This window comes from Onychostruthus taczanowskii, unplaced genomic scaffold (assembly GCF_017590055.1).
Source record: "Onychostruthus taczanowskii isolate IOZ18803 unplaced genomic scaffold, ASM1759005v1 scaffold37, whole genome shotgun sequence".
Classification (NCBI taxonomy): Eukaryota; Metazoa; Chordata; class Aves; order Passeriformes; family Passeridae; genus Onychostruthus; species Onychostruthus taczanowskii.
Window position 1 is genome coordinate 2594033 of NW_024501126.1, and position 19672 is coordinate 2613704.

The following is a 19672-nucleotide window of genomic DNA, read 5'->3' on the forward strand; positions in this document are numbered from 1 at the left end:
GAACAGGCCTGCCCTTAATAGGCCACAGCTGGACCCAGTTAGGATGGGTATTGTAAAAGAGTAGGTTGGCTGTTCGAGCAGTTGGATGGAGTTTGTTGGCTGTGCTGAGAAGAAGGAATCAGTGCTGAGAGGAGCTGCCCATGAGAAATCACCAAGAGGTATGAAACCTTTGCAATAAGATGGCAACAAGGGGGAAAGAAAATCTGGTCAGAAGGAAGCCAGATAATATACCAGTTACCTGAGGCTGAATCTAGCCTAGAAGGGGTGAACCTGAGGGTTGTTTTTTTAGTCTTTAATTCCAACATTCTAGAAAAGACCAAAGAAACTGTCCCAACAGTCCAGCTAGAGATTTCTCTGGAGAAAGCAGCATTGAGTGACAAGTGCTGCCATCTTTTTCCATCACCCAGAACTGGGATTTGTTGAATTAAGAATTTGATACAAACATCCAGCACTCAGCATGTCCAGACAAAGTGGATTAAAGATGGACAGTGATCTCCACCACTGAATCACATGAGCCCAAGTTTCTCCTGAAGGTCTTTGTACCTGGGATGTGCAGAACTTCTCTCCTGGGAGGTCTGTGAGGATACACTTCCCTCCAAGGAATTTCCAGGATGGCATGCAGAACCAGAAGCCTTTGGAGGTACAGGATCTGGCTGTGTTGTCTCACAGACCACCTGCAGTCCCTTTGGATAGTTGTAAAAAAGAAAATAGGTAAAAAAACCACATTTATATCTCCCATGATAGTTGCATAACTGCAATTTGAGCTTAGACATGACAGTTACTTGCACCATGGAAAAAACTGACCAAGCCTGGGCTTCTCAATACAAGGCATTGTACAGGAAAAGGGTACATTGTACAGCTCTTGCCCAGAAGAATGCTTTGAGATGGAAGGGACCTCAAAATCAACCATCCTGCCATACAAAAGACCAGGCTCCCATCCTATAAGACAGGATAAGGCCAAGGAAATCCAGACAGATGTACCCCATTGGTTCCACTGCAAACAAGGTTGGGAGTCTTAGCTGTGAATACCTGTAATTTCTGGAGATTAAATACTTAAATTCGTACATTGTACAGCTCTTGCCCAGAAGAATGCTTTGAGATGGAAGGGACCTCAAAATCAACCATCCTGCCATACAAAAGACCAGGCTCCCATCCTATAAGACAGGATAAGGCCAAGGAAATCCAGACAGATGTACCCCATTGGTTCCACTGCAAACAAGGTTGGGAGTCTTAGCTGTGAATACCTGTAATTTCTGGAGATTAAATACTTAAATTCAACACTTAAATCTCTGGAGATTAAATACAATTTGATCTTAGATATAACAGTTACTTGCACCATAATACCATGGAAAAACTGATCAAGGCTGGGGCTTCTCAATACAAGGCATTGTACAGGAAAAGGATATATTGTACATTGTACAGCCCTCTTGCCCACAAGAATGATTTGGGATGGAAGGGACCTTAAAAATCAAGCTCCAACCTCCTGCCATACACAAGACCAGGCTCCCATCCTATAAGACAGGATAAGGCCAAGGAAATCCAGACAGATGTACCCCATACCCTTTGGTTCCACTGCAAACAAGGTTGGAAGCCTTAGCTGTGAATACCTGTAATTTCTGGAGACTAAATACTTTAGGGTGGTAACTGCAAGTGCTCTTTCAATATTTATTCACCACTCCTTCAGCACCTTATTCAAGCTTGTCAAACCTTGGCACACAATTTACCTCAGTACGTCCACTGTCCAGATTAGGGGATTCACAAGTCACACTCTGATTGTTGGTGGGAGAACTTCTCTTGGCTGAGGAAAGAAATCAAAGCAGGACATTTCAGGAAATGCCTCCTACACTATAATGTACCTATTATAAAGTATTATAATAAAAGGATAAACCAAAAAACAAAGCCACCTATCTGCTTCAAACTTCCTAGGCACTAGTCACTTCCTAGCCATAAAAAAAAAAGGGACTGTGTTAGTTTTTTCAATTCTTTCTATTGTGTTGTCAACAACACTGTCTACTGAAAAATCTCTATTTCTTTAAAATTAAATTTGAATATAAAATTAATCCTAAATCCATTCACCATCAATTGTGTTTTCCTGTGCAGAGTAGTGCCTTTTATTTTGGAGGTCTTCATCCTATTTGTACATATATTCAGATCCTTTTCTAGGTTACATCACTCAGAGTAATTGTGATTTCCAATTTGCCAAATGCCTTCAGCACAGGAAATGACAGCATGGATGTCACACAAAGTTTGAACTGTAATACTGCAGCAGACCCAGGGTATCACACAGACTAGGATGACAAGTCTTGAAATCCTGTTGAAAGCTGTGCAGATATGACTGAATCAGACTGACAGCAAAACAAATACTGCAAACCTTCTTCATTAGTTTGAATTTGTTGTTTGAAGGAAAATTTAAGTAAATTTTACTCTTTTTTTCCCACTTTGAGAAAATGCTAAGATAGCAGCATCTTCCTAGACATAAGAGACCTCATTCCAATTAGTACTTCTGTCCTGCTGAAAAAACTTTCAAAACATAATGGAGCATTTTCCTTCCAGACTTCACTTCTGAAACTATTTTTAGGGACTTTCTGACCACACATAGACCTATAGAAAAAATCCAACACTTAGCACTAATTTCCCTTGTTAATTTCAGGGCTGAAATACTATATTTTAATTCTAGAAGTTGAAGCAGAGGGGAAAAGAGCAAGATGTAAAAGACTGTTTTAAATCATTTGGAACACCTGAATCTTTTTAATTCTGGACTTTCCCCATAGGGCCACAAAATCTTCAGAACAAAATATGACATCCAAAATGACCTGTTAGCAGAAAACCTAATACAGTGAATTACATTTCCACTATGGTGAAAATTACAGGAAAACTAGAAGCAATGCTACAGCAGTATACCCTGCTCACTTTCAATTCACCACCTTGCAGGAATTCTTAAAAAACTATTGTCTAAAACTTAACAGTAAAAATGTTTTTTTAGGACTAGGCCAGACAAAAATACTTGGATGCCAAAGCCTTGGAAGCCTAAACACCCAACTCCAATCTCACTGTGGCTGAAGCACAAAGGAAAAGCAACCCCTTCCAGTATCCAAAAATGAATTTACAACCTAGGCCTTCATTGGACTTGCTTGAAACTACCCTTTCTAATTTCATAACATGCTGGAAATCAACTTCTAGATAGCAGAAGAACCACTTGTGTGCTCTTCACTGTTCATTTTTATCCAGTGCCAGTTTGGGAAAGATTTCTTCACTCATGTCAGGCTGCTGTGAGGCACTGTCTTCACCCCTCTCAGCAACTAAGGAAGGTAAGGCTAACAGAAATTATATGAGGCTGAGAGAAGTTATAACTACTGAAAAGTTACAAATTTCCTACTTGTGATGGTTCTCCCATCTCCTGTTTAATTATTATGCAAATGTAAATTGACTTAAACTACTCTAAGGTTTGATTAATTCATGCAGGATCAACATATTTCTTCATGTACAGAATGCAAGGGCAGCATCAGGCAAACAAAGGGAAAGGTTTTCCAGGTGTCAGGAGCTCCACTACCACAGCAAAGTCACAGACCTGTAACGATGTTCCTGATGGGTTTTACAAGAGCATTGAAGGCAGAAACTTCAGGCTGCCTATGTTCCCACATTGGCTGCCAAATAACAAGGCCACTAGCCAACCGGAACGTCAGGTCAGACTCCTAAAGAGAAAAAGACAATGTTGTTTCCACTCTGCAAAGCCTGTCATTTCTTACAAGAAATAAGGGATACCATGTGTAGTTGTCCAGTCAATATATGCTAACTCAAGGGCTACTGACAGTATTCAGCAGGCTCTATACATGACAACTATGGCTAGTAAAAAGTCATAGGGAAATTTCAGTCCAAAAATATACAAAGGCTTTTTACAAATGAAATTTCTGTTCTAGTCAATGAACCCTGCTTTTTCCTGGACATTAAGCTGTAATAGAAAAGACCATTCTTGTCACAAAGTATCCCTTTTAATTATACATAATTTTATGTTTAGTATTCAAGCTCAACTTTAGGATTCACACTCTAAGACTTGAACTTCTTCCCAAAAGAATACTAAATATTGAAGCATTACTTAGAAATTGAGGAAACATGTAACAGATCACTATGGAGTAGTGGTAAACATTACTGTCTTTGTCATTAGCATTGTTAACACCCGAACTCTGTCAATACATAGAGACACTGGTACTACTTCCACCTGTGCTAACCCTGTTTCACATAGGCAGACAGCTGAAATCATATAGATTAATACACAATTAAATCTTAGCAGGATCAAGGGGCAGCTGTGCACTTACCTGACCTAATGTCAGACCTACATTAGGAGACACAGATGTCAGTAGAGCCCCAGCTCCCCCACACGTGGCAAAGAAACCTGGTAAGAGCAGTTTTGGTGGTATAATTACAGGTGCACAGCACTCTCTTATTGAGACAGCCCCAGATGCCTTGGCAGCTGGAATGGATGATGCAGACACAGCTACAGAACAGAACCCACTGCTTGTAGCTCTCCAGCCCTTCTATTCCCTACCCTCTGTTAGTGCTCTCTCATCATCATCAACTCACAAGCTTGGTTTTAATTACTGTTTCTACTAATAGCAACTTGCAAAGCTTTCAGAGCTGCTAGCAGTGACACTGCATTTTCACTTGGCACTGCCAGCTTGTGGTGACACGCCAGCACTTCTACCTACAGCTATGCAGTTGAAGAACACATGCAGCCCCCCAAAAGCCTGATTTAAAAACATTTTGCAAAAATCCTCCCAGAAGCTAGGAATTCTACAGTCTAGGTCTGTCTAAGCAAACATGTGTCATTTTCCTGGAGCCCATGCATTACTCTGGCTATCAGGTAGTGTTCTTCCCCTGAGACTTAGAAGACAGAGAGGACACTGCTCACTTAGTGAGCCACTTACATGCCTCATTTAACTCCTTTCCTGCACTTGGTTTTGATGACAGAAATGTGCGTGTTTTAATTGGATTTTCAATGTTCATCACCACAGTATTCCAGAGATCTCAGATTTTCAAGGTAAACTTGAGGTACTGTTATTAACCCCATGTTGAAAACAACATGCCAGAAAGATTAATGTAAAAGTTTGGAACTCCAATCTCTAATAGCCAAGGTCTACCCCCAGTTTCATTCAATTTATTCAGCAGCCTGCATTTTTGTGTGTAGTGCAGGGAAGAATTCAGTATTTCTTCCTGTCCTGTCCCAGTAGCCTACAGACAACTAATAAACACATATGAAAATTTTTGGGCTAAATAAATTAAATACTGCTTTACAGGAACTCAGTAACAGAAGTCGAGGAAGAATCTAGTTCTCCAGACTTGCTTTTACCCACCTTAATCTAAAGATTGTCCTTTATCTCCTATTCTTTCCTACTGTTGCACACAGAAGGCAGGATTAGAACAGATAGCCCCATCACTTCATGACTTTATAGTCCTTCTTTTCAAGGACCTACTCTTTCTCAAGGCCTAGCTGGAAACAAAGGCTAAATGGCAGGAGTCAGAGCATGAAGAAAATGTATTTTCATCCCATCACTCTGCAAAGTTGATGCACTCAGGATAAAATTAACAGAGGAACCCCAGCAGACAGGAGGCCTGCAGCCTGCTTCACACCTCAGAACAAAGGAATGCTCCATTGCCTTTGCCCCTGCCATGTCTGCAACACTATCCTGCTAATTAGCATCAAGATGATTAGTAATGACAACAACAAATCCCAGTGGCAGCCCAACAGTGGAATCCCTGAAAATCCAGCAAGGCTTTTCTGAACAATGGTTAAGAATCACTGGAGTAAATTAAAGCTCATAATCCTTTCTGCAGTTTTCAGGATCCCAGAGACTTCACAGAGGCCACAAATCTTTGCCATTTCCAAAGGCTAAGAATGGCTTATTTTGTATGTTTTTGTCTTTGTCACAGCCTGCCTGATGCTATGATGATTGTTCATGGCACTGGAAGAATTTCTTCCCAATGGCAGTAGTATTCTGCCAACTTGCTAAAATATTTCCAGCAGTACCCCAGTGTGCATTGTGAGCTGAATTAAATAATCACGAAGGTAGAATCATTCCTTTCCTGATCGTGACTGTCTCCACACAAGAACCCCATCAGTGTGTGCCACTTACTCTAATCCTGTGGACCAGGGGAGCAAAGAGGAACACAAACAGCTCTACTGTGGCCATGGAATTCTGGAAGAACTTCCTCCTGTTATTCTCCTCCTCATCAGTCACAGCACTGGGCCGGGGATGCCCTGGTGACCCTTGGTTTTCAGCCTGGTGGATAAAGGCACTGCTGCTCCCTCCCCAGCTGGAGCCTCTGTCTCCTCCAAATCGGTCATTGCTGCAGTCCTGAGGAGCCTCCAGCAGCATCCAGTGAAGGGTGTGAAGCAGCTTTGTTTCAGCTACCCCAAGCTTATCCTGGTGTCCTGTAAGGAAAAATGCATCACATTATCTCACAGGGTTTCCATTAATGATGCTGTTCAGAGTTGCACTGCAGGCTGGACATCCAACTCTCAGATAACCACTGGAAATTGAAATTATATAATGACAAGCACCAGCATTCTGTTTCATTATATTTGAGATCTCCTAAATCAGAAGCCTCCATTTATCTGCCAGCATTTGGAGTTCAGTCTCTGCAGTGTCAGCTGCAGGGCATGGACACGGAGTGGTCCCAAAAGGAACTAACTCAACAGTCTTGTCTGTTTGACTTTGTTGAGTAAGACAAAATTCCAGTGAGCACTGCAAGGTGCCCAAGCTGTGTCTTGTTAAAGTTCCCTACTGGCATGTCTCAGGAAGCAAATTCCTGCTGAAATCACTCCTGAAATCAGTACAAAAGTAAGTAAAATAAGCTGGATTTGGATCTGCCTCTCTATTGTCTGATTGACTATCTGCTGAGAGTCACATGCATGGTCTAAATAAAAAGAAAAATAGGAAGAAAAACCCCCCAAAACTGAAGATATTAAAAGTACCTGCTTCAATTGACCACTGCATCACGCCTTGAAAGAAATACATATTTCTTCAAGGATTCCATGCCTGCTGGGTGCTAAAATAAGTTCTGTTATTGTTGGGAAATAACTAGCAAAATGTTATTGAACTACTCTGACTCTTTAGCTCATCAGACCACTAACTTCACTGGGGATGATTTCACCAGTTACCCTCCCATAAAAGAGAAATACAATCATCAAGAAAGGCAATCCCCAGAAGAAACCAATTAGGATTCTGAGGATTTGGAAATTGCTGGCACCCTGAGCAGCAATCTGTCACATTTTAACTGATAGCTGCAATAATGGAAAACAAGCTCGCAGGAGCACTGACCTAGCTTGTTCCGGTTGGAGAGCAGCGTTGCAGTGCAGTGCAGCACGTGAGGGAGAGCAGCCTGCACAAGCTCCCAGCGAGAAATGCTCTGGATGGCTTCAGAGAGAGCTGGAGAAAGGCCATGCAGCTTGTTTTCCACTAAAACTCTTTCGAAAGACTAAAAGTAAGAACAAAGAAAAAAAAAGAAAAAGACATTGTGCATATTTATGCACATTCTTCCCAGTACATGAACAGCCTTTTTCAAAATCTCCAATTGTATAACTGAAGCACATTTTATATTTGTCCTGAAAAATACAAACTATAACTAAAGCTCACCAGACACGTTCAGAAATGAATGGACCACACAATATATTTTCTGCAATATAAGAGAATTGAAGTATCACCTGTATATAAGTAAGAGATGACTTGCAGCTGTGCTGGGCAAAGCCAGTGATCCTGACTTAACAGTTGTGCTGGGCATGCCAGTAATCCTGTTAAAAGTCACAGGAGCTAGGAAAGCCTGTATTTGTGGAGCTGAGTGCTGGATATTCTTAAATACACATGCTCTTTCAGTTTACTGTAACATAAAGGGCAAACCACTAAAGGTATATGGCCTTAGGAAATGTTTTCACACCCTGTCACAAAAAATAATCAGTGTACAAAATTTTTTTTGTCGAGCTATGATGTAATGGTTTTGTGAATATTTACAGAGCTGATGGCTGCAGCAAGTTCATTATTTCCACCTCAATCAACACAAAATAAGGCTATCTACCACTGAAATCCCTAAGGAAGCTCCTTATTGCTAGCTGCTCCAACTGTTTCAACAAATTGTTGCTGTGATCAGATACAAATATCTCATTATAGGTCACAAGCAGAGTTATATTCCTTCACTGAAGTACCTACAGCAAAGATAATGGCAATGCATGTCCTTTCCATAAACCAGCTTAACCTCATGGCTACCTCTTTGCTATCTCACCAATTTCATCAAGCTCTGGGCAAACTGTTGCCCAAAAGATGCTTCAAAGGCACTCACTCCAGATTCATAAAGCTTATCCTGCCATACTAGTCTCATCATTTTTTTCCCTGTAAAATTGAGGGGGTGGTAGTAAGAATAGACTTAGTTACAAAGAAGAGCAAAACAAGCATGTCAAAACACACACTCCTCAATGAGCAACCACTCCCAAGCATGGCATGCCAACCTGTGGCAACAGGCACCCAGCAGCTGGGCACATTTGCTCTCTCAGTTTCTGTGGCCCTGTCTGCTGGTGTGGGCAGACATGAGCTCCTCCACCAAGAGGCTGGGTGTCCTGGTGCAAGCACAGTGACACACCATTGTAGTTTGGCAGCACCCAGTCCTGCTCAGGCACACAAACACAGATCTATCCATTAGAAAGGACTACGCCAACAGACTGAACCCTGGAATACTGACAATAACCACCAGAGCTGCCAACAAATACTAGTGTGCAGAAGGTCACACTGCCCACCTACCTGAAACACCAGGATGCAGTCAGAGAACATAATACACTTTCCTTGTGGACCAAAAATGGCATTTGCTGTAATACAGGGAAAAAACACTGGCTTCCTGAGGATTAGTCAAAAATAATGTGCCATGGATCATGTTATGAGCCATATGTGTTCCTTAGCACCAGGAATGGATAACCTGTCTTCCAGGGAATGGATGCTTCAACTCACCCTTACAGTGATCTGCTAGGGGCCACAGCATGTGAAAGGAAAAGTCTCCTGCTATTCAGTCCTTTCAGTTCAGGAATGGGAGCAAAATGAAGGGATACAAATGCTTTGGAAGCCCAGACAGGACAGGGAGAAAAGTACCCATTGTAAGGCCACATTCTCTTCCAGTCAGGATTCACAGAGCGCAGAGAGTGCATTAGTATAAAGACAACAGAGGGTTAGAGTAAATATCCCAGTAAATGGATTATTATGTAACAAAAGGAAAGAGCAAAGCATCCCCAGAAGAAGAGCAAGAGATGCATAGTTACAAATACCACAAAGTTTGAAAGAGACAGTGAAAAATACTTATTTTTATCAAAAGAGGACAGGCACCACTCCTTAGTCATTGCTCCAGCCAAACACTCCTATTTCCTCTCATCCATTAGCTCTGGGCCTCACTGCATCCTTCATTCAACCAAGCCAAGCCCCTACACAAGCCAAAAGGAAGGTCAGTACAGAGGTGAACAGTTCCTGCCCATGACAGTGAGTTGGATTAGCTCCCTGAAAGGCCTGCCAAGCACCACTGCTGCCCAAGGCTTACTGAATTGAATGATCTCACCTCCAGCACAGAAGCCAAACCGTAAGCTCACACTACTAGAGTTGACAAAGCTGTTCAGTTTTCAGGGCAAAGGGAGAAAAAAAATAATCACTGGGAACACCAACCTGTTCTGAAATGTGACAGAAGACACCTTGTTGCTCCCTGGCTTTCTAGTCAAGGCCTCATTCCTGGGCACCTGAATGGCATCAGGTAGAAAGTTGCCAAGAAATTGCCTTCTGCAAGCTCTGAGCCACTGTCAGCATGCTTCAGAAACTCAAGAGCCAGCTAAGGAGCTTGCAATTTCATCTTTAGATTAGGCTTGTATTTATCACAACATTTTGGGCTGCTGAGCCCTTGGGAAGATTTCCCTCTGTGGTTAGCCACCAGATTCTTCTGTTCTTTCCAGGCCTGAGCAGAAAGCAAAATACTTCTGTACTACAATGAAAGATTAGCTTCTGGAATAGCTTATCTGATCAGAAGCATCTGAGACAGAAGTACCATATGTTGCCAGAAAAATGCAAACACAAAAGCTGCTGGAAGGAAAGCACTGAATGTCCCACAGGAACATGCAGTTCTTTGTTGAACTGCAGGACAAGGACAAGCCTTCCTGTGGAATTTGCCTGAGTTCTCCATAAAGGTGCAGCTTTTGTCTATACCAGACACTCTGTATGCAAGGTCCTGTGTTGCTCCTGAGCCTCCTATTCAGTGTGCTATGGCTCCTCTATTTCAGGACCTGCTACAGGGACAGAAGACCTAATTTTTACCCTGCACGAACTAAGCAACTGCTGCTACAGCTGAGAGGAGCTCCATGCTCAAATAAGAAGGCTGAATGAGAATGTCTGAAAAAGCTTCCTGTAAGTGAGTCAGAAGACTCTGTCATGCTCTGGGTATGTCTAGAGCCACAGCCTCAGGGCTCCAGCTTGGCTAAGAAAACAACTACCTACTTACAACAGGCTTGTTCAAGCCTGCAACACCCCCCACACCAAAGGCAGATAAAGAACATCTGCCAAGGGGACAGTGAGGGAAGTTGGTGCCTTGGCTGGAGAAACAGTCCCTTTCAGCAGGGCTGTGTGTGTGTTCAGCTCCCTCAGGACCACTTACACAAGCATTTTTCCTTTCAGCCTGGTGGTGACAGCTGTTTTCACAGGGAATGGTGGACAGCCTTGTCTGGCTGTCTTCCCACTGCTGCTGTTCTCCTTTTAACTTCATCTCCTCCAAGAGCCAAAGGCACTGCCAAATACCTTGTGACCAGGATCAGCCTGTGGGTCACTGTCTGCTCTGTCCTGTCCCTCTTGTCTAGGCATCTTCAGATTATCTGTTCCTGTCACAGCTGAAATACCCACCATACACAGAGTGTCACCCCACAATTTCAAAAAGCTTCAACTCGTACACAGTAACACCATGTCACTTCAGAAGGCTGCAAGCACCTGCCCTTCTTGTTCCTCAGCCCAGCCTTTTATCCCCTCCTGTTGATGCCCTGCCCCTGTGTGCCCTCTGCTCCCTTTGGTGGTTGCTCAGTGCCCTGGGCACTCCATGGCTCATTGCTGTCAGTGCTGCTCACCTGCTGCTCACAGCTGTGCCACTGGGGATGGGGCTGGGCCAGCCCCACTCCCAATCACCACAAACTGTGTGCCTACATGTTCCCATTTCAGCAGCATTCTGGCTGGCCTTTGTCAAGGCTTCCTGAACAGCTTTGCTTGAACCTCCTCTGCTCCAAGCCCAGGGAAGCTGTACCTGCAGTGAATTGCATAAGGCACAAAGAGGTCAGCCAGGGGTTGACAGAGGGTGCCCAGAGGCTCCCTTGGGAAGCACAGCACCACCTGTTACATCCTCTTAGGAGTGCCAGGGACTATCCCTACAGGATTGCCCAGTGCAGGTAGAGAAGAACCATGGCAGAAACACAGAGAAATGGTTAGTGCTTCTTGAACTCTCCTTGTGTCCTAGGGGGGACCTTAATGCCCTGTCCTTCCAAAGCTCAGCCTGCATCATGGAGGAAAGCTGAGACCACTGCTGAGGTCACTTCAGACTGACTGGAAAGAGCTTGAGGTGCAGGCAGAAAGTACTGCCAGTGTGGGGCAGATCCACTGAGCAAGGAAGAGTCCCTGGAAAGATCTAGACACCTAGGAGTTCATAGCACAAGGGATGGTAAGGCTCCATTGTTTACTAAACACAGCAATAGTATAAACATTCACAAGCAGTGCAACACAGATGTCAAACACCTGACTCACAGAAATTCAGTTTTCTGCAACCATGTCCATTGGCTGGATAAAACAAAGGTGGTCTCTTTCTGAACTTTGTTCCACAGCTATATTTTAATTATCCATAATAATAAAACATGTCATTACATTTTCAAAGACAAGGGAAAAAAAGCCCAGAAAAGAAGGAAACTGAATTTTCAGGATGCTCCAGAAAACATTTGAGTTCTTCTATGGCCAGTGCAAAACCAGAGCAGAAGAATTTAAGCCTCAGCCTATAGGCAAGCCTACAGCAATTCTGGCTAGAGAATTACCAAAGGATAGGTCATGTAACAGGTGCACAGGATTTTCAGGCACACTAGTCAATACAGGGGTGTTAGGTAGTCAGCAGGAGGGTTCAGAAGACAAGTCAAGTACCTGCCAAGTTCCAGAAACCCTGTCTCACCCATGCATGCAGCACTCTGCTGCCCCTCTGGATCATACAGAATGTGTTGGTGTGGGCACACCAGTAGGCAGAGGAAATGGATGAACCAGAAGGCAGCAAATGTGTCAGTTCAACCTGTAACCCACAAATCCCTCAAAACTAAATTCCACCTTTGAAAATTTTCTACCATAATTTAATGATTATGTTAAAAATTGGAGAAGAATCAAGTTCTCCATCGAAGAGGTGGAAATTTATTGCATTTTTATGAAATGCCTGCTTTCAGAGCTCCCTTTCTCTTGGCTGAAGCATGTGATTTATGTTATCTAGCAGTTCAGGGGTTTTTTTTGGGTGTAGTTTGTTTTTTACACTTAGTGAATTGCAGTGTGTGCCCCCAGAAGAAAGGTGCTTTGGAATTATCCTCGGGGACCTGATGCCAACAGCACAGCAGGAAGCAAAGGGAGTCACAGGCAGAGAGGTACATCACAGAGAAGGGAGCTCTGCCCCTCTACCCAATAACAGGTATGAGCACACAGAAGAAGCCACAGCCCCAGGTTAGAGGTGCTCCAAGGCATGGCTCCTGGTAAAGGACATAAAACAACAAGCTCCATTTTCCAGATACTGTCAGTGGGCATTAAAACCAGTCATCACTGCTGCATATGCTAGAATTGAACATTTTACTCACCAACACACTAAGCCAGCACTCCTCTATCTCTATCTGGTATCTAGCAAAAACCCTGAAAAATTTATGGATTTCTTAGAAGAAAATGACTCAGCAACAGATAAAGCTTCTCCAGCATAATGCCTTGTGAGAAGGAAGTCAGAAAATTGCTGTAGAGCGACCTAAGAACTTTAAACTATTAAGATACATGTCCAGACCAAATTTTTTCACACTGTCAAGTTTGGCTGCAACTGACTAATGTACTTTAAGTAATCCAAAGACCAACAACCATTCAAGGAATTCTGAAGTTCTCTAGATACCCATCTTATTTGAACTCGCTTCATGTCTTCTGCTTTTCCTCATTTTTGGCAGTAACTGGAGGCTTTAGTTGAAGTACATTTAGAAATGAGAGTTATTTGTATCTGCATAACATCCTCTCCTTAACAATCCTGAAAATATATGCTTCCTCTAATTTCCAGCAGAAGTGTTTCCCATATTGCACAATGGTAAAAGTATCATTCAAAGCCTGTTAATATTGTTTAGATTTTCTATATTATAACCTTGAAATACCTTTGGCAATCACAAATTGAAATTACGTCAGCCTCATGCAAAAAGCACATCCACACAGGATGAACTGCAAGGTTAGACCCAGACTGTCATAGCTCAGTTTGTCTATGTCATTATTTATTTCATTACTACAGCTTTACTAATGAATTACTTACTCCTAATATCCAAATAAATTATTTTTGTTTAGTCTAAAGATGAACACGATAAGCAGATTCTCTATATGGGAATAATTTCAAATCCTTCATGTGACAGAATACAAAATGAAGCTGAATGGAATAAATCCAGCTGATCAGCCACTGTGGTCAGACTAATCTGCACGAAAAGCTAGTTATTAACAAGCATTGAAAAAGACATGTACATACCACACAGGAAGCTTCATATTGTTTGCCCAGTTTAGGTCTTAAAAATGCACTGAAAGAAAGGGGAAGCAGCATTAGAGATCCAGTACATCAACATGTATTTTTCTCAGTTATTTTTAGGATTCTTCTCATGTCAGAACACTGTCAAAAGGCTGAGAAACTCACAGTAAAGGAAGACAGAAGCCAAAACTATGTTCAGATACCTGTTGATGACATCTGATAAAGACTTATCTTTTGCAGAAGAAAAAATGCCCACCCTGATATGTCAAGAGGTATTTAATCCAACCCACACATTCCCAGGGATAAAATCTTCCATCAGACAATTTTCAGCCATTTTGCCTCAGTGAAACATTTTTAACATATCGTGTTTAAAATTTGTTAAATATTACTAAACTTTGCCTTGCCTTTATTTTAAGCCAGAGATCAACTTGTCAGCTCTGTGTTAAATATTTTTTCTGCACAGCTGCTGATGTGGAAGGCTCATGGTGAAGTGCAGGCCTGTATGCTGTATGTAGAGAACACTCACCCTCTACCATTCTCCTCCAGAAGGAGATCAGAGTAAATATTAAAAAAATAATCAGGTCACCTTATTGCAGGTTTTTTTTAAATTTTATTTTGAAGGACACTGGCTGTGGCATAAGGGGATTTTGCGACTGAGGCCTTAAATTAGAGCCACAACCTTCAAATCTTCCAACCTCCCCCACAATGTTTTCGATTTGGAATCCTGCTAGGACAGGAGGCTGACGGGACTCACAAAGCACCAGTCATACATTCTGCTAGCCCCTCACACATCTCCAGTGCCTCGCTCTCCCTCCAGTGAAATGGGGGGAGACTTTGACAAATCTGTTTGCTTGCTGGCCTCCCACAGCACAGATTACACTTCCAGGAGGGCTGCAAATTCAGAGAGAAGCACAGCTGCACGTCTGGTGCAGCACTGACAGATGCTGCCTCTGCTACAAGGGCTCCACGAGTTCTTTAAAAAGATGGGGGAACGGGATGGAGGGGAGCACGGGACAGCAGGAAGGGAAAGGTGCATAGAGAAGCAGACATGGACGGTTTAAAGTCAAAGCAAGAAGCTGCCTGGGACTGCCACTAGGTTAAGCTGCCTTGAGACCTCCTCCCACACCAGATACACACAAATTGCACTATACTGAGTTAAAAAAAAAAAAGAAAAGAAAAGAAAGGGTTGTTTTTTTTTGCTGGGTTTTTTTTTTTTTTGTTTGTTTTTGGGGTTTTCCCCCCCCTCCCAAGGCTTCACATTGCACTGCAGTAATAACTGCATCAATACTGCATCCTCCCCGCCACCGGGCGGCAGCCGGCCCGCACCCCCTCCCCACTTGCCCTGTTGCAGCCGCATCCCAAGCGCCCCGCTCTCACCTGGTCTGCCTCCACAGGAAGGTCTGGATGGGCAGAGGGATGCCACGGCCGCTCTCCTGCTCCTGGCCCTCGGAGCTTTTCCTTTTCACCATGGTGCCGGCGAGAGCTGCTGCAGCCTCAGCAGACGCACCGGCCGGGATCTCCCATGGCTGCCTCTGGCTCCCGCAACTCTTCACCCTCTCCCCCCCATTCCCGCAGCCCCGGTGCAAGATGGCTGCAGAAGGCAGGGAGGAAATTAGGGGGAGCGAAGATGTCCGCGTCCTTCAGCTTCCTCCGTGCCTTCAGCACCTCCCTCTGTGGCCAGCTCCCGGTGCCCGGAGCGGGCGGTGCCGGGGGAGGTTCCGCACGACGAACGTCCCGCAGCAACAGGGCTGTCCCGCAAAGATGGGCAGCCCCGCCAGACAGAGGGGTTCCCGGAGCATCCCAGAGCCTGCCCGGGCGGGAGAGCGACTCCCTCCCTCTACTCCCCTTCCTCCCTTCCCTTCTTCCTTCCCAAATGGGCACAGAAGGGAAGCAAGTCACAAACCCTCCCTGAAAGCGCAGATTGGCCACTGCGGGAAACGGGTTTGTAGAGAATTCTCAAAGCCTGACAGAAAGCTCACACAGTGTGCATCTGCACGCAAACTTTGAGGTAAGAAACACCGACTTAGAAATGCCATGGAATAGGACAGACATTGTTGAGAGAGAAATGGAACTGGAAACAAGTTTCAAAGGATGCCCTTGCAAATAAGACTGATAGTACTATTTCTCCAAAGCATCTAAAGATGCATTGTAATGGACCTACAAGGGGTAATTTAGATTATTAGCTTTAAGGCATTTACAGCATGGTGTGTCTAATGCTGATAGGTCAAGAAACACTTATAGTGTACTGTAATTAGGAAATAGTTAGCTTCTAATTGTGATGGCATGAATCAGAACATATGCGTTCTCACCCTTCACATGAGACTAAAAAGAGAATAAAAGTTTTTAAATCCCCCTCAGTTGCCCCATCTCTGGGTCAGAAAAGAGCTTAATCCAACAGGTGGTGGGAGCAGAGGAACTTTGGGGTAGTTATTCCACAGATTTTTCTTACACAGAAGAGCTGAGGCAGAGGTGGAGAGGATGGGAAGTGCCAAAGCAGATTTTCTGGTGTCTCCAATTAGACACCAAACTGATTTGACTAATACAAGCACTCAGGTTTGCTGGAAATATTTCTCAGGTCGTTAGATTAGCTCTCCTCTACCTAAGGATATCAGAGGATAGTATACTACAACAGATAATAGAAAAAAAAAAAAAAGACAGACCAATGCAAGTTCATTCCAAACAGTTTTCCCATTAAAAAAAAAAAAAAAAAGTGACATTCTTTTTCTTATATGAAGACTTTTTAGAGGAAACAAATAGATTTGAAGTGCAGTATTATTCTCCTTACTCTCTTTGTGCATACCCAGTGCCTTGCCCTGGCATAAGCCATTAGCAAGTGGAGGTCACACAGCCCAGCACTGAGAGGAAACTAAATCACTGCTTGGAATTTTGTTTATGATTACTGTGTAGTAACTGAAAATAGAACTGCACATTGCAGTTCTAGTCAAGCTTGCCATTTGAGTGCAGCATGTTGCTCTCCAACTGCACCCAGTCACAAAAGACACATAAATCCCTTTATTTGTACAGAGGTTTAAAGTTCTGATGCAAAACAAATCAGAGAGCAAAGGAAACATTATCAACAGCTGGCTCTGTCACAAGAACTGCAAGCATGAAGATGCAAATCTCAAATCCAGACAGGCCATGACCAGCACTAAACCCAGAAGGTGGCAAAGGTAGTTTACATTAAGTTTGACAGCAGCTAGAGACAAGTTTTATTCTCACCTTGTTTTGGAGACAATGGGCACACCAAACTGAAGTAATCTGTCTCTCTGGGAGTAAAATGAATTGCATGTGTAAGAGAAGAAGAAATTTTACCATCTGGAAGACTTTATTTATCTCTATACTGAGAGCAGAGGCTCTCAGACTTGCAGTTAGCATTTGACCACACCTAAATACCAACACTACAGTGGTGGTAAATTTATTTATCTCTATACTGAATTTCTGCTGGCAGCAGAGGCTCTCAGATTTGCAGTTAGCATTTGACCACACCTAAATACCAACACTACAGTGGATGCTACAAAGGCAAAATCCTGCAAATCAGCCCCCACCTTCACTTACAGTGGGGGTAGAGAGGAAACAAGCAGATTCTTCAGAGAGGCCATTACAGGAGGACAACAGCAAAGTGTCCTGAAAATTCACCTGTGCTCTGTTCCCTAGGCTACACTGGCATCTTGGGCTGGCACAGAAACACAGGTCATTCTGCCTGCAAAAAGATCAAGACTACTGCAAAAAGTCACTGCTTTCAGAAAGCAGGTAAGGGAAGAGTGAAGAAAGCTCTGCAGCACTCCCAGCAATTGAAAAACTTACAAGCCCATGCCAGCTGGTCAGTCACAGAAGATGCCCATGACACTATGTACCCATTTCCTCTCTCACTGCAGGCAGGAGGAGTCTGACATGGCTCCAGATCACAGGATTCTGCTTGATCACTCCTTTATTCATCAGTTATGTTTACAATCCAGCACAGCAGGATGTGATCCAGAAAGGGCTGGCAGCGTGGCACAGAGTGGAGACAGGGAGCAGAACCTGAGCATGAAGCTCCCACCTTACACAGGAGTGCTCAGAGCAGGAAGCTGCTCAAAGCTCACTGCCTTGCACTTGTTTCCATGGTTATGCTCTCCAAGTTCCCACTCTCAATCAATCCCTGCTGTACACACTCCTAAGAATTCACATCTTATTTATCTGAACTCTCTGTGCAGAATCCAGGCTCTCAAGAGTATGTCAAGCCATTCTGTTGTGCAGCAGCCTTTCCAAGAGCAAAGCTGCAAACAGCTCCTAAATGCAGATTCCAGAGCAGGGAAAAAAACATTTGCCCACAGCTTCAAGATCTTACTCTTCCACTGGCTGCCAGCAGGCTTCTGTCCTGGCTGAACAGCCCCATCATGAAGGAAAACCTTTCTCTCTAGGGACAACCAGTCACAGAAGATCAGCACTGATGGATGTCACTTGTTCTACCCTTTCCCATATGGCTCTGTCAGGTAGAAGGAATGTAAAAATTGAGAGAAGCCTAGAAAGCCCTGGTTTTTTTTGTGGTTTTTTTTTTTTTTTTGGTTTTTTTTTTTTTCTTTAAGGGCTTTTAAACAGCATGAAAACATTCCAGCTAAGGTTCTTCAGAGGTCTCCTTCACAGGTCTTCTAGCTAGCCCTGCTCAAGCACAACACAACTGTGCTCAGAAACAAAGATAAATAAGCCCTAAAACTGCAAGGATCCCCTAAAATGACAAGTTTTGCTGCTGTTGCTGCATAAATTTGGGCAGGAGTGGACTGCAGTTCAGCTGGATCACATTCCACAAGAACAGTTAGATATTTAATCCCTCAGCCACACTTAGGTAGAACCAGCTGAGTAGCACAGCACTCATGCATCTGAGAATTCTACCTCAAAAACAGAGCAGAAACACAGGCCCTCTACACCTTAAGCAGTAAGTCACTGCTTTGCATAATGTTCAAGGAACAAAACATTCACACAGACATTTAACTGCAGTTACATGCACTACAGGCACAGCTAGATAGGACAGGATGAGAGGGAGCAAAATACTGGAGATGACCAGGGGGATTATCTGGACAAGACTAAGGAAAAGAAAAAAATCCTCAGCTTTCACTGTCAGGTTATCATCCCTTGGCTCAGGACTCTCCATGCTCTGGTAGCAGGTGAAAAACTTTTGCTTCATTTGGGGGAAAAAAGGCAACAGATCTCCTCCCCTCAAACCCTGCCCCACCCAACCCTTTTTACCTTCTTCCTAGAGAAGAAAGCATGGATCTTTTGATCCACTGAGTTACCAAACATGCCTTCCCATCTGTTCCTCAGAGAGAGCTGAGCACCTCCTCCCCAGCATGCTTCTCTGTCCAGAGCAAGAGTGCTCACACAAAAACAGGTTTGGGAATCCCTCTACCAGGGCCACACTGTTTTTTAATCCCAGCAACTGGGACTTCTGCACAGCCAAACACCTCTAGGTGGAAGGCCTTCTGCCTCTTATCCACATCTTACCTTCTGCCATACTCCTGTACAATGCAAGGAACACCCCATGAGCTGACAGGCACAGGATGGACAGATGCTCTGTACCTCTAACAAACACTGCAGCAGGATTCCTGGGCCTCCCTCCCTCTCAATAACAAGTAGTTAACCAAGAATTTGTTCACAAATCAGACTCATCTCAATGCTCCAATGTTACAGCACGTGGCCACAACAGAGAGTGTCATCACACAATTTCTGAAAGCCTCAATCCATACAGAGTAACACCATGGCACTTCACAAGGCTGCAAGCATCTGCCCTTCTTGTTCCTCAGCCCAGCCTTTTATCCTCTCCTGTTGATGCCCTGCCCCTGTGTGCCCTCTGCTCCCTTTGGTGGTTGCTCAGTGCCACGTGTCTCGTTACCTCCAATGCTGCTCACCTGCAGCTCACTGGGGATGAGGCTGG

At 43.7% G+C, this 19672-nt stretch overlaps 1 protein-coding gene across 3 annotated transcripts in view; it reads right to left on the bottom strand.

Moving 5' to 3' along the window:
• Positions 1–15233, bottom strand: part of UNC80 (unc-80 homolog, NALCN channel complex subunit) — a 124000-nt gene extending 108767 nt beyond the window's left edge. For all 3 annotated transcript variants that reach the window (XM_041411679.1, XM_041411677.1, XM_041411678.1), the window contains exons 1-7: positions 15142–15233; positions 13768–13816; positions 7317–7473; positions 6129–6427; positions 3569–3692; positions 1725–1798; positions 544–683 (exon numbers count right to left, since the gene is read on the bottom strand). In XM_041411679.1, coding sequence (XP_041267613.1) covers positions 544–683; positions 1725–1798; positions 3569–3692; positions 6129–6427; positions 7317–7473; positions 13768–13816; positions 15142–15233 — 935 coding nt within the window. The remainder of the gene's footprint in view (positions 1–543; positions 684–1724; positions 1799–3568; positions 3693–6128; positions 6428–7316; positions 7474–13767; positions 13817–15141) is intronic.
• Positions 15234–19672: the final 4439 nt, after the last annotated feature.